The sequence below is a fragment of the Benincasa hispida genome, chromosome 5 (assembly GCF_009727055.1).
Source record: "Benincasa hispida cultivar B227 chromosome 5, ASM972705v1, whole genome shotgun sequence".
In the NCBI taxonomy this organism is placed as follows: domain Eukaryota; kingdom Viridiplantae; phylum Streptophyta; class Magnoliopsida; order Cucurbitales; family Cucurbitaceae; genus Benincasa; species Benincasa hispida.
The window spans coordinates 3960839-3982162 of record NC_052353.1 but is presented as its reverse complement, the minus strand read 5'-3'; the positions used below and the strand labels follow the sequence as shown (position 1 = coordinate 3982162).

The following is a 21324-nucleotide window of genomic DNA, read 5'->3' as shown; positions in this document are numbered from 1 at the left end:
CTCTCTAGAATTATCTACAACACCACTATTATCACAATAAAGTGTGATGGGCTTTGACACGTCCAAAACAACTTTCAGATTTATCAAGAATTTCCTGAGCCAAACAGCTTCTTTAGTAGCTTCACAAGTTGCCACATACTCGATCTTTATAGTGGAGTTAGCAATGCACCCTTGATTGGTGCTTCTTAAGACTACTGCCCCTTTGTTAAGAGTGAACATTGATCCTGGTATGGATTTTCTAGAATGCTTATCAGTCTGAAAATCAGAGTCTGTGTATCCAATAAGGATCAGATCCTTAGATCCATACACGAGCATGTAGTCCCTCGTTCTCCGTAGATACTTGAGGATATTTTTAACGACGGTCTAATGATCAAATCCTGGATTAGATTGATATCTACTGACTAGTCTTACTGCATAGCAGATGTCAGGTCTAACACATAACATCGCATACATAAGGCTGCCAACAGCCGATGCATAGAGGATCCGTCTCATTTCCTCAACTTTTTGAGGTGTCTTAGGACATTGTTCCTTAGATAATATCACTCAATGTCTAAAAGGCAGTAAGCCTCTCTTGGAGTTCTGCATCGAATACTTGACAAGCATTTTGTTAATATACAATGCTTGAGATAGAACTAGTGTTTTATTCTTTCGATCTCGAAAGATCTTAATTCCCTGACCAAACTGAGCCTGTCCTAAATTTTTCATTTGGAATTGAGTTGCTAGTCAGTTCTTAACTTTAGTCAGTAGACCTACATCATTCACAATGAATAAGATATCATCTACATATAATACTAAGAAAGCTACTGAACTGTTAATGATCCTCTTATATATACAAGGCTCGTCAACCTTTCGATCAAAGCCATAAGATTTGATCGTAGTATCAAACCTTATGTTCCAAGATCGAGAAGCTTGTTTCAGTCCATAAATGGATCAATTAAGTCTGCAAACCTTTTGCTCTTGACCTTAGGTTATGAATCCCTCGAGTTACTCCATATAAATGGTCTCCTCAAGATTGCCATTTAGAAAGGCAGTTTTGACATCCATTTTCCAAATCTCATAGTCATAATATGAAACAATGAACAAGAAGATTTTGATAGACTTCAGCATGGTAACAGGCGAGAAAGTATCCTCATAGTCGATTCCCTCAATCCAGGTATAACCCTTTGTGACCAGTCTAGCCTTGAAGGTTTGCACCTTCCCATTATAACCATGTTTTCTCTTGTAGATCCATTTACAACCGATAAGTTTTACCCCATCAGGTTGATCTACAAGATCCCATACTGAATTGAAGTACATTGACTCCATTTCGAGATCCATAGCTTTGATCCACTCATCTTTGTCAACATCTTTCATTGCTTTCTTGTAAGACAATGGATCCTCAGCATCTTCATCAGCTACCATAGCAAGGATTTCAATTAAACCCATGTAACAGACAGATGGGTTCGCAACCCTCCTACTGCGTCGAGGGTCACTAAAGACTTATGGTGGATTTGGTCTACTAGATGATCCAATTTCAACAACTCTTGTTGAAGTGTTGGGTTCTTCAACAACTCTTGTTGAAGGTTCAGTAGTTTCTTTGGAAAGTTCATTCTACACAATTTTACTACGGGGCTTGTGCTCCCTTATGTGGTATTCTTCAAGAAAAGTAGCGTTGTCGATACAAATACTTTATTTTCTTTTGGGTCAAAGAAGTAACCACCCTCGTTCCTTTGGGGTAGCCTACAAATAGGCACAATTTTAGACAAGATTCTAATTTCTTAAGATTAGCTTCAAGCACATGTGATGGGCAACCCCAGATTCTGAAATGATGTAAACTAGCTGTACAACCATTCCATAACTCCAAAGGTGTTCTGGTAACACTCTTGGATGGAAAAAAGTTCAAAATATACGCTACAGTCTCCACTGCATAACCCCAAAACGAGTAAGGTAAGGAAACGTAACTCATCATAGACCGAATCATGTCCAACAGAGTCTGATTCCTCTTTTCTGATGCACCATTCTGTTGAGGTGTACTAGGTACTGAGAGTTGGCATACAATTCCATGTTTTATCAAATAGTTTTGGAATGTTAGATCCATAAACTCTCCACCTCAATAAGATCGAAATGTTTTTATTGTTTTATTTAATGCATTTTTAACTTCAGCCTTGAATTCTTTGAATTTTTCAAAAGATTCAGACTTATGTTGCATTAAATAAATGTACCCATATCTTGAATAACATTAGTAAAAGTGATGAAATATTCATAACCTCCCCTAGCTTTTACATTCATCGGACCACAAAAGTCTGAATGTATCAGCTCTAGAAGTTCTTCGGCCTTGTGACCTTTTCCAGTAAAGAGCCTTTTAGTCATTTTGCCTTCAAGCCATGACTCACAGGTAAAGATTTTTTTTTCTAACTCACTTAGAAGTCCATTCTTCACCAATCTCTCAATCCTGTTGAGATTAATGTGTCCTAATCTCAGGTGCCAAAATAGGGCATTTCCTTTAGGAGAAATTTTAAGCCTTTTATGTTAAGTTACCAGAATTTTAAACATTTCAGTGTTATGGAGGGATTTAGTTGCTAACGGCCTTACCACATATAATTTATTTTCCAGTTAGTTGAACAAACATTGACACCATTTTTTGAAATAAACACTTTATTTACAGAGAAATTTACACAATATTTTTGTTCAAATAGACATTTTATAGAAATTAGGCTCCTTTTTAAACCAGGAACTACATATACATTTTCTAATAAAATAAATTTATTATGTAAAGTCAACTGGAGACCTCCCACTGCCACAGCTGAGAAGACGTGCCCAGTTCCAATCCGCACCGTTATCTCACCAGAATCAAGTTGCCGCTAGGAACTATTTTTTTTCTAAATGAAAAACAAATGTGGTTAGTGGCGTCAAAATTTATAATCCAAGCTAAATCATCATTCTTCACTAAACATGTTTCCAATACAAGCAAATAAAATTTACCTTGCTTGGCCTTCTTCTTTTCTGTCAAGTACTTGGGGCAGTTTCTCTTCCCATGCCCATCTTAATTACAATGGAAACACGTTCTCTTTGTAGCCTTGGGTGGGTTAGCTGTCCCCTTTCCACCTTTCTTTTTCTTCCACTTTTTATTGTCGAAGGATAAGGTACAAACTTTGTCCTAGAAGTCAAACCTCTGTGAAACTTCTTAGAGGATGAAGTAACATTTGCTTCACCTTTCTGTCCCTTTCTTTTCATCAAGGATTGGAAGGTCTATAGCTCATTGAGGAGGGTAGTTTGGTTGTAGTCAATCCTGTTCAAAATAGCATTGCTACGGAAATGTAGGAAACTTTCAGGTAAAGATTCCAAAATGAAGCTAACCTAGCTAGCTTCATCGATGACGGACCCATTTATCTCTGCCATGTAGAAGTGAACCATCATGTTGAGAACATGTTCTCGAACAGATGCCCATTCTTCTTGCATACGAGCATTGAAGATGTATTTGAGAGCGTCATGTCTGAGCTATGTGGATGGTTGTTCGAACATTCCCTTCAGGGACTCCATTATCGCGGGCTGTGAGCATGGGCTCATGCTTCTTGGCTAAGATTTCAAAAAGACTAGCTAAGATATACGCTCGGGCCTTTTCATTTGCCTGTGTCCAACACTTATATGCTTCTAAAAAAATTTTAGTAGCATTTGGAGCTGGAATTGGAGGACAGTCCTCCAGGACGAAATTAAGTTCATCGATTATTAAATTGTGTTGATCATATTTTTCCATGAAATGTAGTTTTCACCCGTTAACTTTTTAGCGGCAAGTAGATTTAATGTCGCAGAAGTTATAGTGAAAAATATTTGTTGAAACCATACAAATTATTTATTATTAGTTTGTTAGCAAAAAAAAAAAAAAAAAAAATCTAATGTACTCTAAGTCACGTCTATTTTGCAACGATGTTTCAGTGAGGTAGGACAAAAATCATCATAGGGTGATCAAGTGCCCTTTCACTGAAATGAGATATTCTCAACCATTAGACAAAAACAACACCTTGTCACTGTAACTAAGACTCACCATTGGTTGGTCCATAATTTGGTAACTTACTTAACAATTCTTGTAAGTGTAACCCTTCATTTTAGGGGCTAGAGTTCCGTCTCAATAAGCCAAGGGTAGGAAAAATCTGATTGGGACATGAAACTAAAGCAACCGTATCCATTTCTGAAAATCGAATAAAACGTCATGCAACAATTTCATCTTTTATGAGGACACCCACGGTGCCACGAGGCCATGCACGAAACTTTACTTCAACTTAATGAGAGAGAACAAGGGATGTGTTGTCACACGTCCCGCTCCCACTTACTATAAACACTCTCTCTATTCACCTTGATATTGATCTATACAAATGCCACCCATAGAGGGACACCCATGGTGCCTCGAGGCCGAGTATAGACCTCACAGTGTGAATTTTAAGGAAGAAACATGAAGAGGATAAAATGAAGTATCATATACTCCATTTTCCTCCCACTGAGCATTTTACCTAGGGTTAATTAACTTCAGAAAATTCAGCTACTCATTTCAACTATGTGAATGTTTAATTTGCCCAAAAAACAACATTTGTCTTTGGATAGTTAAACAATTTTGATCAAGATCTATTAAAATCTTTAATAACATTTAATCAAACTTGCATGTGTGTAACAAATCTATCTAGTTCACCTTTCCAGGTAAGTTCCTAAGTAGGGGTGTTACGTTTCCGTTAATTTAAATACCTCAGTCTAGAAAAAACTCGCCTTAGACAAAAGGTACCTTATAAATTCATTTTAATATTTTATTATGAATCAATTTAATCCTATTAAACCTATTAAAATATTAAAGTAAGATTTATAATCTCATTCGAAACGTGATCTTAGGTTTATCTCAATCATATTTTAACACAATTTAAAAAAATATAAAACGTAAGGTTTGCATGCATTAAATTATTGATTTTAATTTTAATATCATTTAGTTATAATGATTATAAATAAATGAAATAATTAAAACCATGCATTCCATGCATTGACATACTTTAGTAAGAAACATTTATAAATTAACCTTAAGTAGTATCATGCTTCATGCAATTTAATTTCATTATTAATATATATAACATTTATATAATAAAGTAATGAAACATACAATAGCATACATATACATACATCAAACCATATATTATAACAATTATAATATAAATAATGCATGAGTATGCTATTAATACATGCATGCATATATTATAACGTTTATACTATATGATGCAAGAGCATGCTATATTAATTAAATCATGCATATACATATATTAGAACACTTATAATATAAATGATACATGAAATTAAATGCATTAGCTATGGTGGGATTTTATACTATATGACATATAAATATAAATAATATTCATACATCACATGTATAAAATAAAAATAATAATTAGCGGACTAAGATTAGACACCTAAAAGGAAATTTAAATCTAATTATTAAAAATAAATATCCATCCGGTTCAAAATAGGTGAATCGGACCTTGAACTGCTCGAACCAGATCGCAAATGGCTTAAACCAGCCATAAACCAATCTAGAAGAACCCAACCAACTCGAACTGGAGAGACCGCAAACCAAACTGGACTAACAGACCACAAACCGCATTGGATTGGAACTGGACTGCATGTCATCTCCGTCTCGGAGCGTCGTGATGTTGTGCCCTAGCGTCACGACGGTATGGAGATGACCTTCGTCCTCTGCATCGCATGACTTGCTTGATATAGAGATTATATTTCACTTGGGAAATGGAAAGCACACCTTAAAATTTACTGGCCTCAACAAAGATAAGTGTGAAGAAATTAATAGTATTTAAGAAAGGTTTTATTATATTGAGAAGATAAAGGAAATTCATATCTTGGGATGAAAGACTAAATTTGGTTTGACTTTCTAAGTTAAGAGTTGGATGTATACGAACATTTTGGTTTGACTTGAACTAACTTTGCTTTGGAAATTTGGAGATGTTATTAAAGTGGAGAGAAGGTATAGATCTTTATGGGCAACTAAAGTTTGAAATACTTATTCACAAATTAATGAAACAATCCCAAAACAAAAGGATAAGGTGAGAATTAAGTTTCAAAAGCTTTTTCAAGATTTGAAATTTCGAGGATGAAAGTTCTAAAGGTGGAAAGAATGTAATATCAAGAGTTTCGGATAAATTGGCCTAATTATCTTAAATTGCTGGACTTTAATTTCCTTTAGTTTTTGGATTTTGGATTTAGCTTAAAACAATTGAGGAGAAAATTAATTTTGCGTGGTTTTAAACAATGGAGGATAAATTGAGGAGCCCAAACAATTGTTTTGAGTTGTCTTAGTGGAATTTTATTAAGTTTATTTGACATATTAGATGATTTTATTTTTATTAGAGCAAAATGTTAAAATGTTTACCTAAGGTTAGCAAGCAAGTGGTAACATCGTGTTAGTAAATATTGAAAAGACGAGTTGCTACCATGTGTCTAGTAGTCCTTGACATATTCGATATTTTTATAGAAAGATTTAAACAGTCAACCTACTTCAGTAATGATATTTTATAAATATCCTAAACTTAAACAATATTTCATAACTAGATTTCTAATTTAACCTTGTAGTACATTCTCTCTCTTATTTAATTTTTGTATTATTTTATAGTTAAAGTATTAAAGAAAATCAAAATTAATTAAATATTTATTACTTAGAGAATTTTTTATTTTTACTAATCATTAATTACAAAATATATCATCATTAATGTGTATTTTTTATTTAATTGTTTCTTATTTTATTCATTTGCGAATATGTTATATATTCCTAAATCTTAGGAATATATTCCGGTAGTTATATTCCTAAAATTATTCAATTTCTATGGAACTTCTTCAATTTACATGAAAATTGCAACAATGACCATATTTTAACGATGGATTTTGCAATTTGTCCTATCATTATTATCATCTAATATGAGGCAATATTTGCAGAAATGACTAAATATACATGGATAGATGTGACAAAGTAAGTGGAATATATATCTTAATAGAAATGTGACTAAAATTATAGTCTAATATATTATATAACAACCTTAAATCTATAATTATTAAACATATTTGAAATAAACATTGTATATATTTGAAATAACGTCATATATATTTGAAATAAACCTGGTATATATAAAAAAAATGAAATGTTGATGAAAACAAAGATTTGGCACTATAGCTATGTATTAAATGCAATCTACCGAATTTGGAGATTTTGAATTTTAAGTCAAAATTCCAAATTTGTAAGAAAAAAAATTGGTAAGACAAATTAGGGAAGAAATAAAATGTAAAACCCGAACCCTAAATTACCTTAAGTAAGCAAGTGTAAGTTATGTGATGTCTTCCAACGAGTTGTAATGAGATTATGTTTTGGTTAGGAGTGATGGAGGAAGAAAGCAAACTAAAGAGCAAGAGAGCTCTCGGATGGCTATGTAGGAAAAAATGGTCAAATTTTGGCTAAGTATGGGAAACCAAGAGGAGGCCATGCTTATATCCTATGAGATTTAATATTGAAGTGTGCTGTGAATGGAGTGGGAAGAAAGTGGCATAATCAAATCTCAGCCATTAATCTTCATTAGTGGGCTAAGTGGCCCAAGGAGATTTCATGTAAGTAGTTTGGCGGTAGCATAGTAAGAAAGGCCAACTTCATTTGAACGGTTTGGACAGATTACTCGGGCTATTTGTGTAATTCTAGTGGCATTCGAAAGTTCTGTGTGTCTACTTTCTGTGGCTGTGTTGCTGGAGGGAAAAATCTCCGGAATAAGGTCGGAGGAGAAAAATAAGGACGAAGGATTTGTTTCTCGGGTGAATCTAGTCCATCATTGAAGAATTAAAGTACCAAGATGAATCACAATATTTTTAACTCAATTATAAACAACTTTGTAGAATGAAACTTTTGAAGATGAGGCCTGGAAATCGAGTTATATATTTTTGAAGTTTGAATTGGAAATTGTTGAACAAGCAGACAATTGCTTGAATTGGGGCCAATGATGAAAGTTTAAATCTCCAGATAAAACGACGGGGAATTTTGAGCTGAAATTTTAAGGTAATGTTTCTACTTGATTCTAAGCAAGTTTGTAGAAGGAAGTTCCTTGAGATGAGTTCTGGAAATTTAGTTATGAATTGTTGAAATTGAATCTGGAGTTTGATGCTCCAAAATGTTTTTAAGTGTGGGGAGTGTGGACGATCAAAGGGTGCATTCTTTTGGTACCCAAGCCCTCCAAATTGACTAAGTGTCCGACCCTCAAAGTGAATGGTAGGAGACACAATGTGATGGTTTGGCATGTGAGCTTGATTTATTGAGTAGGCCTAAAAGAAAGGCTAATGTAAACACTGAGTGGTATGCTTATACGTGTAGGTTCAACGCCCATTGGAGAAGCCTATCAAACCTTAAAGAAGCAAACTTGAAGGACCTGTGAGTGACTATAAATTATTTATAAATGGTTTATAAATATTTAATAATCCATACTTTATTAACAGTTACTTTTATGCTTGTTATTTTACAAGAAGTTCCAAGCAATGCATTTCCCTAAAGTTTATAAATGCATGCTAGTTACAAAGTTTATGAAATATGCTTTGGTACAATGGTTGAACCATGGTATTTCTCAAAAGAAGATTCTATGACATGTTTAAGTTACGTATTTGTATTATGTTTTAAAGCATATGTGCTCTTAATATTATTGAGCATGCGTTAACAAATGATATTCTTATGAAAACTATGTTTTATGAGATCAATTTTTCAGTAAACTTATTTTATGAAAATGTTTCCCTATAAGGTATTTTCAGCTCAATACTGAAGTACAAGGAGAGGGTATCTGAGCTGTATTACCTGGTTTCAGTTATGTTATGATTATGATACTGAAGTACTTAGAGAAGATATCCGAATAATTCAAGTTCAGTAATAAGCAGTGGTACCCTGCTTTAGTTATGATCCTTAACGTCAAGATCCAGTTTGCTCTACGTGCACGTATGACAATTAGTCAGTTCAGTAGGATTGAACCACGATGGTTCTTTCCTAGCATTGGCTGAAAGGTGTTGAACAAAAAGGTTCTCACCCTAATCTAGGCTTATGTTTGAGAAGGGTTCTCTCTTAAACAAGGATATCTGACGTTGAGAGATTGAACAAAAGGGTTCTCTCTCAATCGGGAATCAGTTCAGCTATGTTTTCAGATACAATAGTTTTAAAAGTTTTATGTACACGTTTGCTTGGCATGTTTTTAGTTCCAGTATTTTGTTTTCTAGCTTTCAGTTTAAGTATGAGATTTATGTTTTTATTAAGTCACTCACTGGGCTAGTAACTCACCTTGTTTTTAAATGTTTGATTAATCTATTCAGTACGTTTAGTATGTTAAGCTCTGAGGTTGTGAATATTGTCGTTATCAAGTCATAAATGCATATCAGGGTTCTAGAGAAGGGTTTAAATGTAAATTAGCAGTAAATACCAACGAGATGGTCGATAACTGCTATCATCACATGTCCTTTTAGGCTAAGAAGGTAATCTAGGAGAAGGTATGACATAAAATCTCTTAATTTAATGGAAATGGAAATTTCTTTTTGTGATGGGTTTTAAAAATTTTAGAAAAACTATTTAAGGCTCATGATTTCCATATTTGTGAATTTTTTTAATAGAAATGTTAGAAATTAATGGGGATATTATGGGCTTCTAGACTTGATTCTTATGTAACATTGTTATATATTAGGCTATTTATAAAAAAAAATGGTAGATTTAAAGTCATTCTTGTAATTTGACATATTTAATTAGGGTATTAGTGTAGAAAACCATTTTTTTAAGTTTACCAAACTATTACAAGAAAAGTTTAGAGTCCTTAATTTTTTTTATTTAATACATCAATTGATTTTAATATTTTGAAATATGTGAGACGTATTAGATACAAAATTGAAGGTTCAGGAATTTATTAAACAGATTTTTTAAGATTCACTGGTCTTTCAAATACAAACTTGAAAATCGAATATCTTGAACTAATATTTATCATTTTTTATCATTTTTTTGTTCCTTTTATACTCAAACTAGTAATTGAATAATAGCCTAAACATATAGCTCAACTTATTAATACGTAAAATACTTTCATATGTTGTTGAGTTCAAAGAAGAAAAAAAAACTAATAATACAATGTACTCAAAACTAAATTAGACTAGATTGATTTGATTTAAATATACATAGCATATAGGTTGTAGAGGATGCATAAATAGGGAATGTTTTCATGGTAACTTGCCTAAAATATTTTATCTAAAGAAGTTAAAAAGAGTCTAATTACAAGTAATTTGAAACTAGTCCAACTATTAAGATTTCTATATATTCTTTTGTTTGAGTACTAAAGTTCAAATTCAAATTTCTCTATTAGAAACGATCAATTTTTAAAATTAAAAAAGAAAATGAAAAGTTGAAACTAGTTACCAATAAATTCAATCTACAAATGGAAATGCAAAATACCAATATCACGTGCAATTCTTAATTATTGTGTATTTGGATTGATGTGACTATTTGAATATTACATGTGAAAGCATTGAAAATCCAACAAACAATGTGGAAAATTGAAAGGAAAATTTAATTAGATTTGCTAAATGCTAAATAATTTTCATTTTTTTCCTTTAATAAGTGAAGGTGAATCATTCCAACTTTTGATTTTCTTTTTATTGAAAACACATACTTAAATTAGGTGAGTTATGTTTATATTGACTATTAATATTGCATCTAGTCATCCCAAATTTGTGTGAAAAATAATAATAACAAATGATAATCATAGTCTATTATATATTATTCCATTATTTATAGAGTTATATATATATATACATATGTATACTTATATGTATATAAAATAAAGATATTCTTAGATCGAAAATGTATTTGATCTCATTCACCGAGCTTAAAAAGATAACATTTTATTTTGAAAAAAATGCCTTAAGTTTTGAGTTTAGTTTCTATTGGGTCCTTAGGTTTTAAAATATTGCACATTTAGTCATTAAATTTTAAATTTGGTTTCAATCTAGTCCTTAGATTTCAAAATGTTACAATTTTATCCAGGCATTTGAGTTTTGTTTCAATTTGGTCTCTAAATTTCAAGATTTACATGTTTAACCTCGATTTTTCACTCAATACTAATTTTTCGTTTGTATTGTTAATGTATCTCAATAAATTTAAAAGAAGTATAATTAATCAAGTTTCATTATTTTTCATCACTTTTAAAATTGAATTCAAACTTTCGCTTCATGATTATTTTAAATTAATTAAAATATATTGACGTCAATGATTGAAAATGAGAATTCAATGAAAAACTAAGGTTAGAAATGTAAAACCTTGAAATATAGGGACCAAATTGAATCAAAACTCAAATCTCAAAAATAAAATCGTAACATTTTGAAACTTATGGACTAAATTGAAACCAAACTCAAAACTTAAGAATTAAATGTGTAACATTTTGAAACCTAAAGACTAAATAGAAATTAGACAGACTAAGGACCAAAAAGATAATTTTTTTCTTTTATTTTTTATGATTTGTGTTTTGACTTCAATTTGATTTCAATGTCTTTTAAATTTTCAATTTCATCTCAATAGTTTAGTTAAATTTCTCCTAAAATTGGCCATTTCCTTAAATTTCTCCCAAAATTGGCAATTTCCTACCATGTAATAAGTTTATTTTTTCACAAAGAAATGTAATGAACTACATAGTAAAGCATCTAATATTAATATCAAGAACATCTTTGGATGCTAGTTTAAAGCGACCATAAAACTAAATCAAACCCACAAAAATCAAATTCAAAATGACCTTTTTTTAGTTCAACGACAGAAGGAGAACTAAACCATCTTTTAGAATGAACATAAATAATGTGTTATCTACTAACATATATGGATCAAACACATAGTCCAATAAACTAAGTTAACCTTTTTTTAGTTCAATAATTACGAGGTTGGATAATCAAACCACCAACTTTTAGAATTCTTGTATTGATGACTAAAAATTTAAGGTTAAAGTTTTCTAACCTCTTGTTAGCTTCACTTAGCATTTTTCTAATATGTTTTCTTGCTCTCTCTCGTTAAGGATTTTTTCCTCTAACTCGCTCTAGTTCTTGTTCATTTTCACACTTCTTTTGCACATAACTCTCACGAATTTTCCCTCTCGGTCCCTTTGCATTAGGTTGATTCTATAGTTGAAAAAATATCTCACATTGTATGTTGTTGAAGGAAGAAGAAATAACTCTACTCATAATTATTGTTTTCTTCATTCCGAGGAAGAAGAACAGGAGAGGGAGCTATAGGAAAAAGCCAAGAGAGGCAAAAAAAAAAAAAAAAAAAGAGAACGGAACGAGATTTACCATCTTTCCAATAATATAAAGAAATTGCATATCTCACCAATAGAGATAATAACAAATTTTGCAATTTTTGATCAATCTATCAAATTCGATTGAGCTATACTCATATTGACATTAATTTAATATTTCTTTTATATCATTGGAAAGAGGGCATAACCCACCGACAGAAGGCAGCTGTAACCCATGTTGATGACAGAGTTTCTTCCTCTTACCGCGTAAACCAACCGAAATTACCTGCCTTTCTCTCCTCCATTTTCCTTCAATATGATGAACTAACCAAAACCCATTCTCTGTTTCTTCTCTGTTTCCATTTGATTTCTCAATCCACTGCTCTAATGGGGTCTCTCCCTCCATCTTCAGACATTTCCGTTTCCTTCTCACCATTGCTAGAAAAACCCACAAATCCAAATCCAAATCCAAATCAAACCCTTATCGACGAATCTACACTCCTCAATCTCTTCAAATCCCAACAAAATCACCTCAATTTCTTCTTCCACAATCTCGATCTCTCCCAGACTCTCAAATTCACCGTTACCCTTCTCAGTTCCCCTGGTACCATCTTCTTCTCCGGCGTCGGCAAATCCGGTTTCGTCGCCCGCAAGATCTCACAAACCCTAGTTTCCCTTGGCATTCGTTCCGCTTTTCTTTCCCCTCTCGATGCGCTTCATGGGGATATTGGCATTTTGAATTCCGGCGATGTTCTTGTGATGTTTAGCAAATCTGGTAACACGGAAGAGCTTCTTCGTCTTGTTCCTTGTGCTAGGGCTAAGGGTGCGTTTCTCATCGCTGTGACCTCTGTTGAAGGCAATGTGCTTGCTGGGGTTTGTGATATGAATGTGCATTTGCCTCTTGAACGTGAATTATGCCCTTTTGATTTGGCCCCAGTTACCTCCACTGCGATTCAGATGGTTTTTGGTGATACTGTGGCTATTGCTCTTATGGGTGCGCGGAATTTGACCAAAGAGGAATATGCTACCAATCATCCTGCTGGGAGGATTGGGAAGAGCCTCATTTTCAAGGTTACTTCTGCTTTTGCTTGACTCACTTCATTTTCAGCTGCTTTTCTTTATGTCGATTGAGATTTTCTTAGGGAAATTTTGGCATAATAATAGGATCTTCAGATAGGTTGAAAGGTAGTGTGGCACCGTTTGGGAGTTAGCTAGATTTAGTGTCACTAGGCCCTTTTTATAATTATGATCTGGTTTGTCTTTGATTTTTCTTGATTGGAGCTCTTTTCTGTTGTTTGCTCTTGAGAGCTTTCTTTTTGTTGGGCTGGTTTTTTTAGTATCTTAATTGAACAGTAGGTTGCATTGTTATCTGAGGTAAAAGTTAGTTCTCCTTCAACTTTCTCATATTTGGTAGAATAACCAGACGTTTTATTCAAGTTGCTGGTAATGTCTATTTGAACCATATTTCATTCAGGTTCTAGGAATAAGCTTTGGTTGTACCAAAAACTGTGACCTAGAATCATCTACCTGGAAGTCAGAAACAGAATGGTGTTTCTTGGCAGATCGACTAGTAAACATTCCGTTGTAACTATAAATTTTCTAGTCTTCTCATTTACTCTCTATAGGCCAAATGATAGAACAAGGAGCAGATCATTGATTAAAATAAGTAGCGAACTCTTATTTTGTCTCTTTTTTTCCCCTCTCACCCAGTTTCCTCATTATTTGGTCATTCTTTTAACCTCGTCGGTTTCTGCCAGCCTACTTGGGGGGTGGAATTTGAGGGGTATTTCTTTGATCTTGTTCGATCTTTGACCGTTCGCACTACATTTTGCAGCAAATTTTTGGTTTTGAGGGACATGTTTGGGTTTTGATTGTTAGTTTATCGTGATTTCTTCTTTTATAGCCCAATTTATGCCTTTTATACTGCTGAATCCTCCTTCTGTTTATTGAAATCTTGATTGTCGAAAGAAAATAGTGTAAATCACTCCATTGTCTGCCATGATGTTTTTCTTCTCAAAGTTGGGAAATGGGAAGACAGCAAAAACAGTCGGTTTTGCTATTTGTTCGAGACTCCGTTGGATACATTGACCTGTGTTTGTTTTTTTATTGTTCTTTATGAAAGTAGCTCTCTTTTTTTTTTTTAAAAAAAAAAGCTCTTGGTTATGAAGATCTAGTGGAACTAAGTCGATTTGTTGTGCTTCACCATAATTTGGGAACTATATCGTATTACAGAAAGTGATCCAAAAAGAGATGTTCTTGAGTCATAGTCAACACTACAGAATTTGACAAATGTTGGTATGTGGTTTTAACTGGGTGTAGGTAAAAGATGTGATGAAGAAGCAGAATGAGCTTCCTGTCTGCAAAGAAGGAGATCTAATAATGGATCAATTGGTTGAGCTTACGAGCAAAGGATGTGGATGCCTACTTGTCATGGATGACGAATATCACCTGATTGGGACATTTACGGACGGTGATTTGAGGCGCACTCTCAAAGCTAGTGGTGAAGCCATCTTCAAGCTCACTGTAGGGGAAATGTGTAACAGGTATGAATCTGTAATTCCCACTGATTTTAGTTGCTTAATAGAAGATTTTGCTATTTGTTGAACTTATACCATCTGGGTAGAAACCATATATACTGGTACAGAGGATGCAATTTCTTTTTGCTTTTATATATTTGAAGGAAATTAGAAAATGCCAATGTGATCAGAATCTGATCTAGTTGAGACTTGAGAGATTGATTGTGATGGTAAACCATATGACAGGAAACCAAGAACAATCGATCCCGAGGCAATGGCGGTTGATGCGATGAAAAAGATGGAAGCACCCCCATCTCCTGTGCAATTTCTGCCTGTTATTAATCAGGAAAATATCTTGATTGGCATTGTCACATTACATGGCCTAGTTTCTGCAGGACTTTGATTGGCATATGGCACACTTCTTTGTCTGTTTTAGAGGTTTCTATTATTGTTCGATTCTTTGTATTACTGTAGAACTTTTGTAGTGACTACACAAATGTAAGAAGACTTGAAATGTAGAGGATAAATCATTTTATATTCTTAAATCTGTCTTGATAGGGCATCTAAGAATTATCCCTCTCAAAAACCATATGAGATATTCAATCTCGAGCTATGCTCATGAGGTTTTAACATATTCCCTCGACAAAGAGGTTTGAAGTTCAAATTCTTCGATCTCAAATCTTGTTGAACTCAAAAAATATATATATTCAACCGTAAAGTCCCCTACTACACACATACTCAAATGAAAAATAGGTTTGATTCTACCTAATCGAAGGAAGAGGGGGAAGTGAAAATGAATAAAGAAATTGTATGGCCACTGCAAAATTATATGAATCGTGGGGCGGATAAGATGGTCTTTAAACATGTACTCACTTTAACTAAATCTCTAGGCTTGCCAACTGTAAAAACTTACAGCCCAGTCGATCTGGGAAAGGAAAAAGGCACGTTTACGATCTCGATTGGTCTTCATAAACGAATGGAAACTATTGAGAGAGGTTTCACATTCTCAAATTGAAGAGAAAAAACTCGTATACATGACTGTATCATGCCATATCGTCTCATCCCGACAACATCAGTAATAAGAAAGGATACTCAAACAAGAATTCTTGGCACAGGCTAAGTGACTTTTTGGGGATTCAAGGAAGGAATAGTTCTTTCTAACTCTAGAAGCAAAGTGATCTTAGGAATTTTTCACATTATTTTTCCTTTCTTTCTTTCTTTTCCCCTTGAATTATTATGATTCAAATGCTTCTCCTTAAGCTTTGTGGTTGTGGGTCACACAGTTCCTCTTTGTAATCACATGTACAACAATGCTCCAACTCTATATTTGTGGTATCAAAAATCACAATTTTATTACATCCACAAACAATGCACCTAAACTAAATATCTTTAGTACAGATTTAACTACTTTTCTATACAAGAACAAAGATTTAAAAGGAAAAAAAATGAAATCTAAGTGTGTTGAAAGCACACAACTAAATGTCCCAATGCTCTCCTAAATGCAAATACACCATACAATATATACAAACTATATATCAACAAACAACCTATATTGAAATGTGCAATGTAGCAGATATGATGATCTGCTTTGCAGACAAACTTTCAGAGGAAAACCAAGCTGCTATTGTCGTCGAATGCCATTTGATCCAAGTTCGATCCGACACCATCTTGAAAGGTATGTTCTTCTAAATCCATATCCCACAAAACCCCATAATCAGATTCATTGTTTTTGGGGCAGAAAAGTTGATCAGTTTTGAGATTATTATTATTATTATCGTCATTTTTCTCTTGAGGAAGTTGAAGGAGATGGAGAAAAGAACAGTTGCCTGTGTGGCTATGGCTGATCTGGTGGGGAGCTATTGAGGACGATAATGACGCGATATCGATATCGACATTGTAGCCGCAAGGCATCACGGTGGTCTGGCTCGGGTCAGTTGGAGGGGGAGATGGGGCTCGGATGACGACAGAAGGAACGCGCTCGAAGTTTCCAAATGTAAAATGTTGGTCGATCAATTTGGTGTTGTACTCTTCTTGTTTCCCCTTTTGAAACACTCTACACAAAACCCAATCTTCCTGTACCCACATAAAGTTTTTGGTTCATGTTCTTGTTAAATCATGCATAATAAAAGTACAATATTGAAGAAGTCCTAATTGAATAGAATTCTTAAAGAGAGAAATGATAATTAATAAAAAAAAGAAAATTTAAGATTTAATTACTAAATATATTTGGAGTCTTAACTACATTATAATGAAATACACAATTGAACATTCTGACATTAAAAAGAAAAGGAAAAAGTTTGAAACTTGGAAGGAAGAGAAAATGACAATATTAAGAAATAAAGACTAAGTAATGAAATTTTTGTTTGTCAATGGATGTAACACAAAAACAGCAAATGTATTGCATAAAAAACAATTATAACTGAGAAAAAACGGGGGGAAATAGAAGAAGAAGAAAAAAGAGAGATAATTCCAAATTGTATTCACTTTTCTTTTTATCATTACTTTAAATAAATAACATTCATAATTATTTTGATTCTCAATTTCTCTTTTACAAAAACAAAACAAAGCACATTATAATAATAGTATCTTCTAATTTTAAATAAAAACATTTTTTTTTTAAAAAAATATATATTATCTGTTAATATAACTATTTCTAAACCAAGAAAGATTCATTAAATTCAGATCTCTCTCTCCTTCTCTATGTAAGTGAATATGACCAAAGTGGAAAAGGACACCAACTTTTGTGTTGTTATCCTTTAAGGGCACATACATGAATATAAATATTTCCAAATTAAAGGATTTAAAAATAAATTAAAAAAAAAGCAACCCATTTTTTATTGTGTATGTGCTCACACCATGGCATTTGTGTCTAAATGACCTAAAGAAATAGATAATTAAGTTAAAAATTTTAGTTTTGTTAAAAAAAAAAAGATGAAAAATTCAACCTTTGGGGGCCTATGAGGAGCCTCAAGCCTAAATTCATGCATAATCCATCCAGTTTTGATTCCATTTGGAGCTCTATTTCTATAAAACACCAAAGTTTTTCTCATCCCTACAATCTCCCCGGTTGATGGATCGACCACCGTCCGATCTTTCCCAGTAGCTTTCCAATATCCACATGTTGTTGCACGATTGGTACGAAATCCCGTCGCATATTTTCGATCTCTAAAGCTGAAGAAATACCACTCGTTGCTATTCAACTTCGCCACCTCTTTATGATTCCAAAAAATAAGAAAAAAAAATCAATTAGTTAAATTGATCGTTTTCATTAACCATATATGATTGAACTCATTCTATTTAAGTGGGGAATAATTTAGTAAGAGAAAGGAAATTAAGGCTAGGGGGAGGGAAAAGAGAATAGGAAAATGACACCTATGATTTGACATTATTGATTGTTAGTATGTTTGGCTGCTCAATAAATCAAACAATTAATTAATAAAAAAAAGTCTTTTTATTCATATTAAATTACAATAATCACCATGTGTTCCAAAGAAATGCTTGAGGTATTTTTGTTAATTAACAATGTAATAATTTATATTAGTTGGTGATCATATAAACAACAAAAACAAGATTGGATTGGATGAAAGAGGGAAATGTGTGATTCCAAAAACTGGAAATATAATGATATGATTGGGAAAAAAAAAAGAAAAAAATAGATATTTTGCATAAAAGAAAGATTTGATATATAATTGGTGTAGAGAAGTAGAAGAAAGAAAACTAATTAAAGAAATGGAGTCAAATAAGAATGATAAATATGCAAAAGATGAAATGATTGGGATTTTGGAGAATAACAATAATTAATGAGAGGCTTCTTCTACAAGCTCAAGATACCTCAAGTATCTATGGGAAAAAAAAGGGATTGTGACTCACACCAATCTTATATTATATTGCTTGAATTTTTTAAAACAAGATATTTAAGGTGTGTGCGATCGGTAGATATATCCGGATATTTCAACTAGGTTGACACCTTCTTAACATCCTCATCTCATCCTGAAGTCTAAAGTGATGCATTCGTCAAAAGAAAGATCAAAGTTTTGTACAAAAAAGTTAGAGGATAGCTCGTACCAAAAAATATTAAAGAATCTATACTTCTTCAATTTTGGAAAAAAAAAATCTCAATTTTATCGCTTATTTTCCCTCTCTTTTTAGTGTCTAACTATTAGATTAAAAAAAATATCTCAATGGTTAAAGAATCTATACTTCTTTTAAAGGATTCGAATGTAGTATTTTTTTTTTAAAAAAAAAAAAAGACAACATTTTCATAGAAATCTATCTGTGTTTGTATGTGACCGAGAGAGAGGACGAAAGAAATTAAACATCATTCTTATATTAGAGATAAGAGGACAAGACCAAGCCCGATCCTCCTCGTAAGTCTCCTTAAGGAACCAAAAGACAAAAAAAAAAAGTTAAGATTGGGGTTTGTTGCTTTGAAATATGTGTAGATTAAAAAAAAAAAAACAGAAGAACAAGACACACCAAAGAGAAAAACATAGAACCAAAAACACACAGATTTCTGTTATATATATTAAAAACCAACTTTGTATAACAGAAGGCTCTTATGTTTTCCAATTTTTACAGAAAAGCAAAAAGTTTTTTTTTTTTTCTTTTTTTTCTTCTTCTTCTTCTTATAAGTACAAGTTCTCACCAACCATGCAAAAAAGTTCAGCTTTTTTTTATAAATATGAATCAAACCTAGATTATATATTAATTAAGGTACATACATGTGCATGAACTTAAGGAATCTCATTATACCATATTAATGAAAATCAAAAGTTGATTAAAAAAGNTTCTTTTCAAGGGTGTGAAAAATAGCTGATCCCAAGAATATATTCATTATTTTGAACCCAATAAGTTTTTTAAGGTAAAGTTTTTGAACATTATATTAAAAGAAATTACCAAAGATGAAAAGAACCTACCAGGAAGCTGCCATGGCTCACATGTATGCAAATCAATCTCCACAAGAGTACCCTTAAGAACTTGCTCATTCATAATCTTTTTATAAAGATAATGACAAACCAATTCTTCATCACTTGGATAAAATCTAAACCCTGGTGGAAGTGAGGCTCCAATATCTTTAAGCCCCATTATTATTATTATTTATTATTATTATTTTTCAATAATAATAATAATAATGCAAATTAAATTCTGGGTATTGAATTCAAAAGAGAATAATAAGAGGGAAATTTAAGAGAAAAAGGGATCTAATTTTCTTAGATTGGGAAAAGAAATGGTTGTGTAATAAGGAATAAGGATTTGGTTGTATTCATATATATAGTTGGGCTAGGGATGACAAAACCTTATTTATTTTTTTTTCCTATAAGTTGCTAGAAGCTTTTGGCAGGCCATGCTTATATGCATAGGGAGTTAGTTAAAATGGTAAAGTTTTTCAAGGAAAATCCCAAGTTGCAAGAAAACTTGTACAAGGGATGATGAGTATAAAGTTATTATAATTAATAATAATAATTAAAAAAAATAATAATAATTGACATATCAAAAATATGTACAAAAGGTCAAAAAAGTTTTATTAAGGAAACCATCCAAAACAACCCTTTTCCAATTACAATTATTATAATTTGGGTTAGGCAGTTAATTTTTGTATTACAAACCCTAATTTAATATTAGTTTACTTGAATACCACGTAACATAATAATAATTTCAAGGTTTTTTTTTTTTTTTTTTTTTTTTGAATAAGAGCACAATTAGACAGATTAGTACATTCATAGCACATTCATCGTGCTCCAGAATGTATTAATAAAGTTCAAAAAGATTTGGAGGATGTTTAGTCAAATGAAAAGCATTGAAGCTAGAGAAAAGCAAGGGTTTTTAAGTTTTAATTAGTGCTAATCACGTAAACGAAGTATAAACTGCTATAAGCTTTTTAACTATGAGAGAGGAATAGTACTTTAAATTTTACCTCCGATTCAACGATTAAAGTGAAGCTACCACATTGATAATGATTTTCTTATAACAATATCGTCAGTCGAACCTTAGATCAACTGATTAACAGGGATACGATCAAGAGATTAGGACGATGAATTCTTTTTCTTCGTACATGGTTGAAAAAAAAAATATATATATATATTCATAAATGTGTTCAAGAATTATTAATTCTTTGGTGTGAATGTTTGTAGTTTGACTGAACATTTCAAAAAAAGAAAAGAAAAGAAAAGAAAAGGGTCCTATATTTTAATATGTATCAGGTTTTTAAATTAAAAATGGAATTAACAATTTTGAATTTCTAGTCTTGTAGTTTGGTAGAAGATTCTATTGAACCGATAGTATACTAATTATATGATCCTTAAAGTAATTTTGGTATAACACTCTAAAAACAAATACCTCAACATAAGTTAGGAGATGATGTGATAGTTTTAATAAACATAGAGATTATTTTAATTTATCTACATAGGAAATCAAACTAGCATATATGTAAATATTGTAATCCTCGAGAAATAAGCATGTTATGTGCATATATATTAAGAAAGATATGTTTATTGAAAAGCACGTAACAAACGTACAAAGAGTTA

The 21324-nt window shown here is 32.4% G+C and overlaps 2 protein-coding genes across 2 annotated transcripts; one reads left to right on the top strand and one right to left on the bottom strand.

Moving 5' to 3' along the window:
* The first annotated feature begins 12501 nt into the window (after nucleotides 1–12501).
* LOC120078562 (probable arabinose 5-phosphate isomerase) lies at nucleotides 12502–15345 on the top strand. The gene is made up of 3 exons (XM_039032838.1): nucleotides 12502–13355; nucleotides 14604–14827; nucleotides 15047–15345. Exons 1-3 carry the CDS (start codon nucleotides 12672–12674, stop codon nucleotides 15201–15203), a joined length of 1065 nt encoding a protein of 354 aa, XP_038888766.1. The 5' UTR covers nucleotides 12502–12671; the 3' UTR covers nucleotides 15204–15345.
* Nucleotides 15346–15555: 210 nt separating this feature from the next.
* On the bottom strand, nucleotides 15556–20094 carry LOC120078563 (NAC domain-containing protein 21/22-like). Its single transcript, XM_039032839.1, has 3 exons — nucleotides 19717–20094; nucleotides 17746–18011; nucleotides 15556–16873 (listed from the first exon to the last, which is right to left on the bottom strand). Exons 1-3 carry the CDS (start codon nucleotides 19883–19885, stop codon nucleotides 16403–16405), a joined length of 906 nt encoding a protein of 301 aa, XP_038888767.1. The 5' UTR covers nucleotides 19886–20094; the 3' UTR covers nucleotides 15556–16402.
* Nucleotides 20095–21324: the final 1230 nt, after the last annotated feature.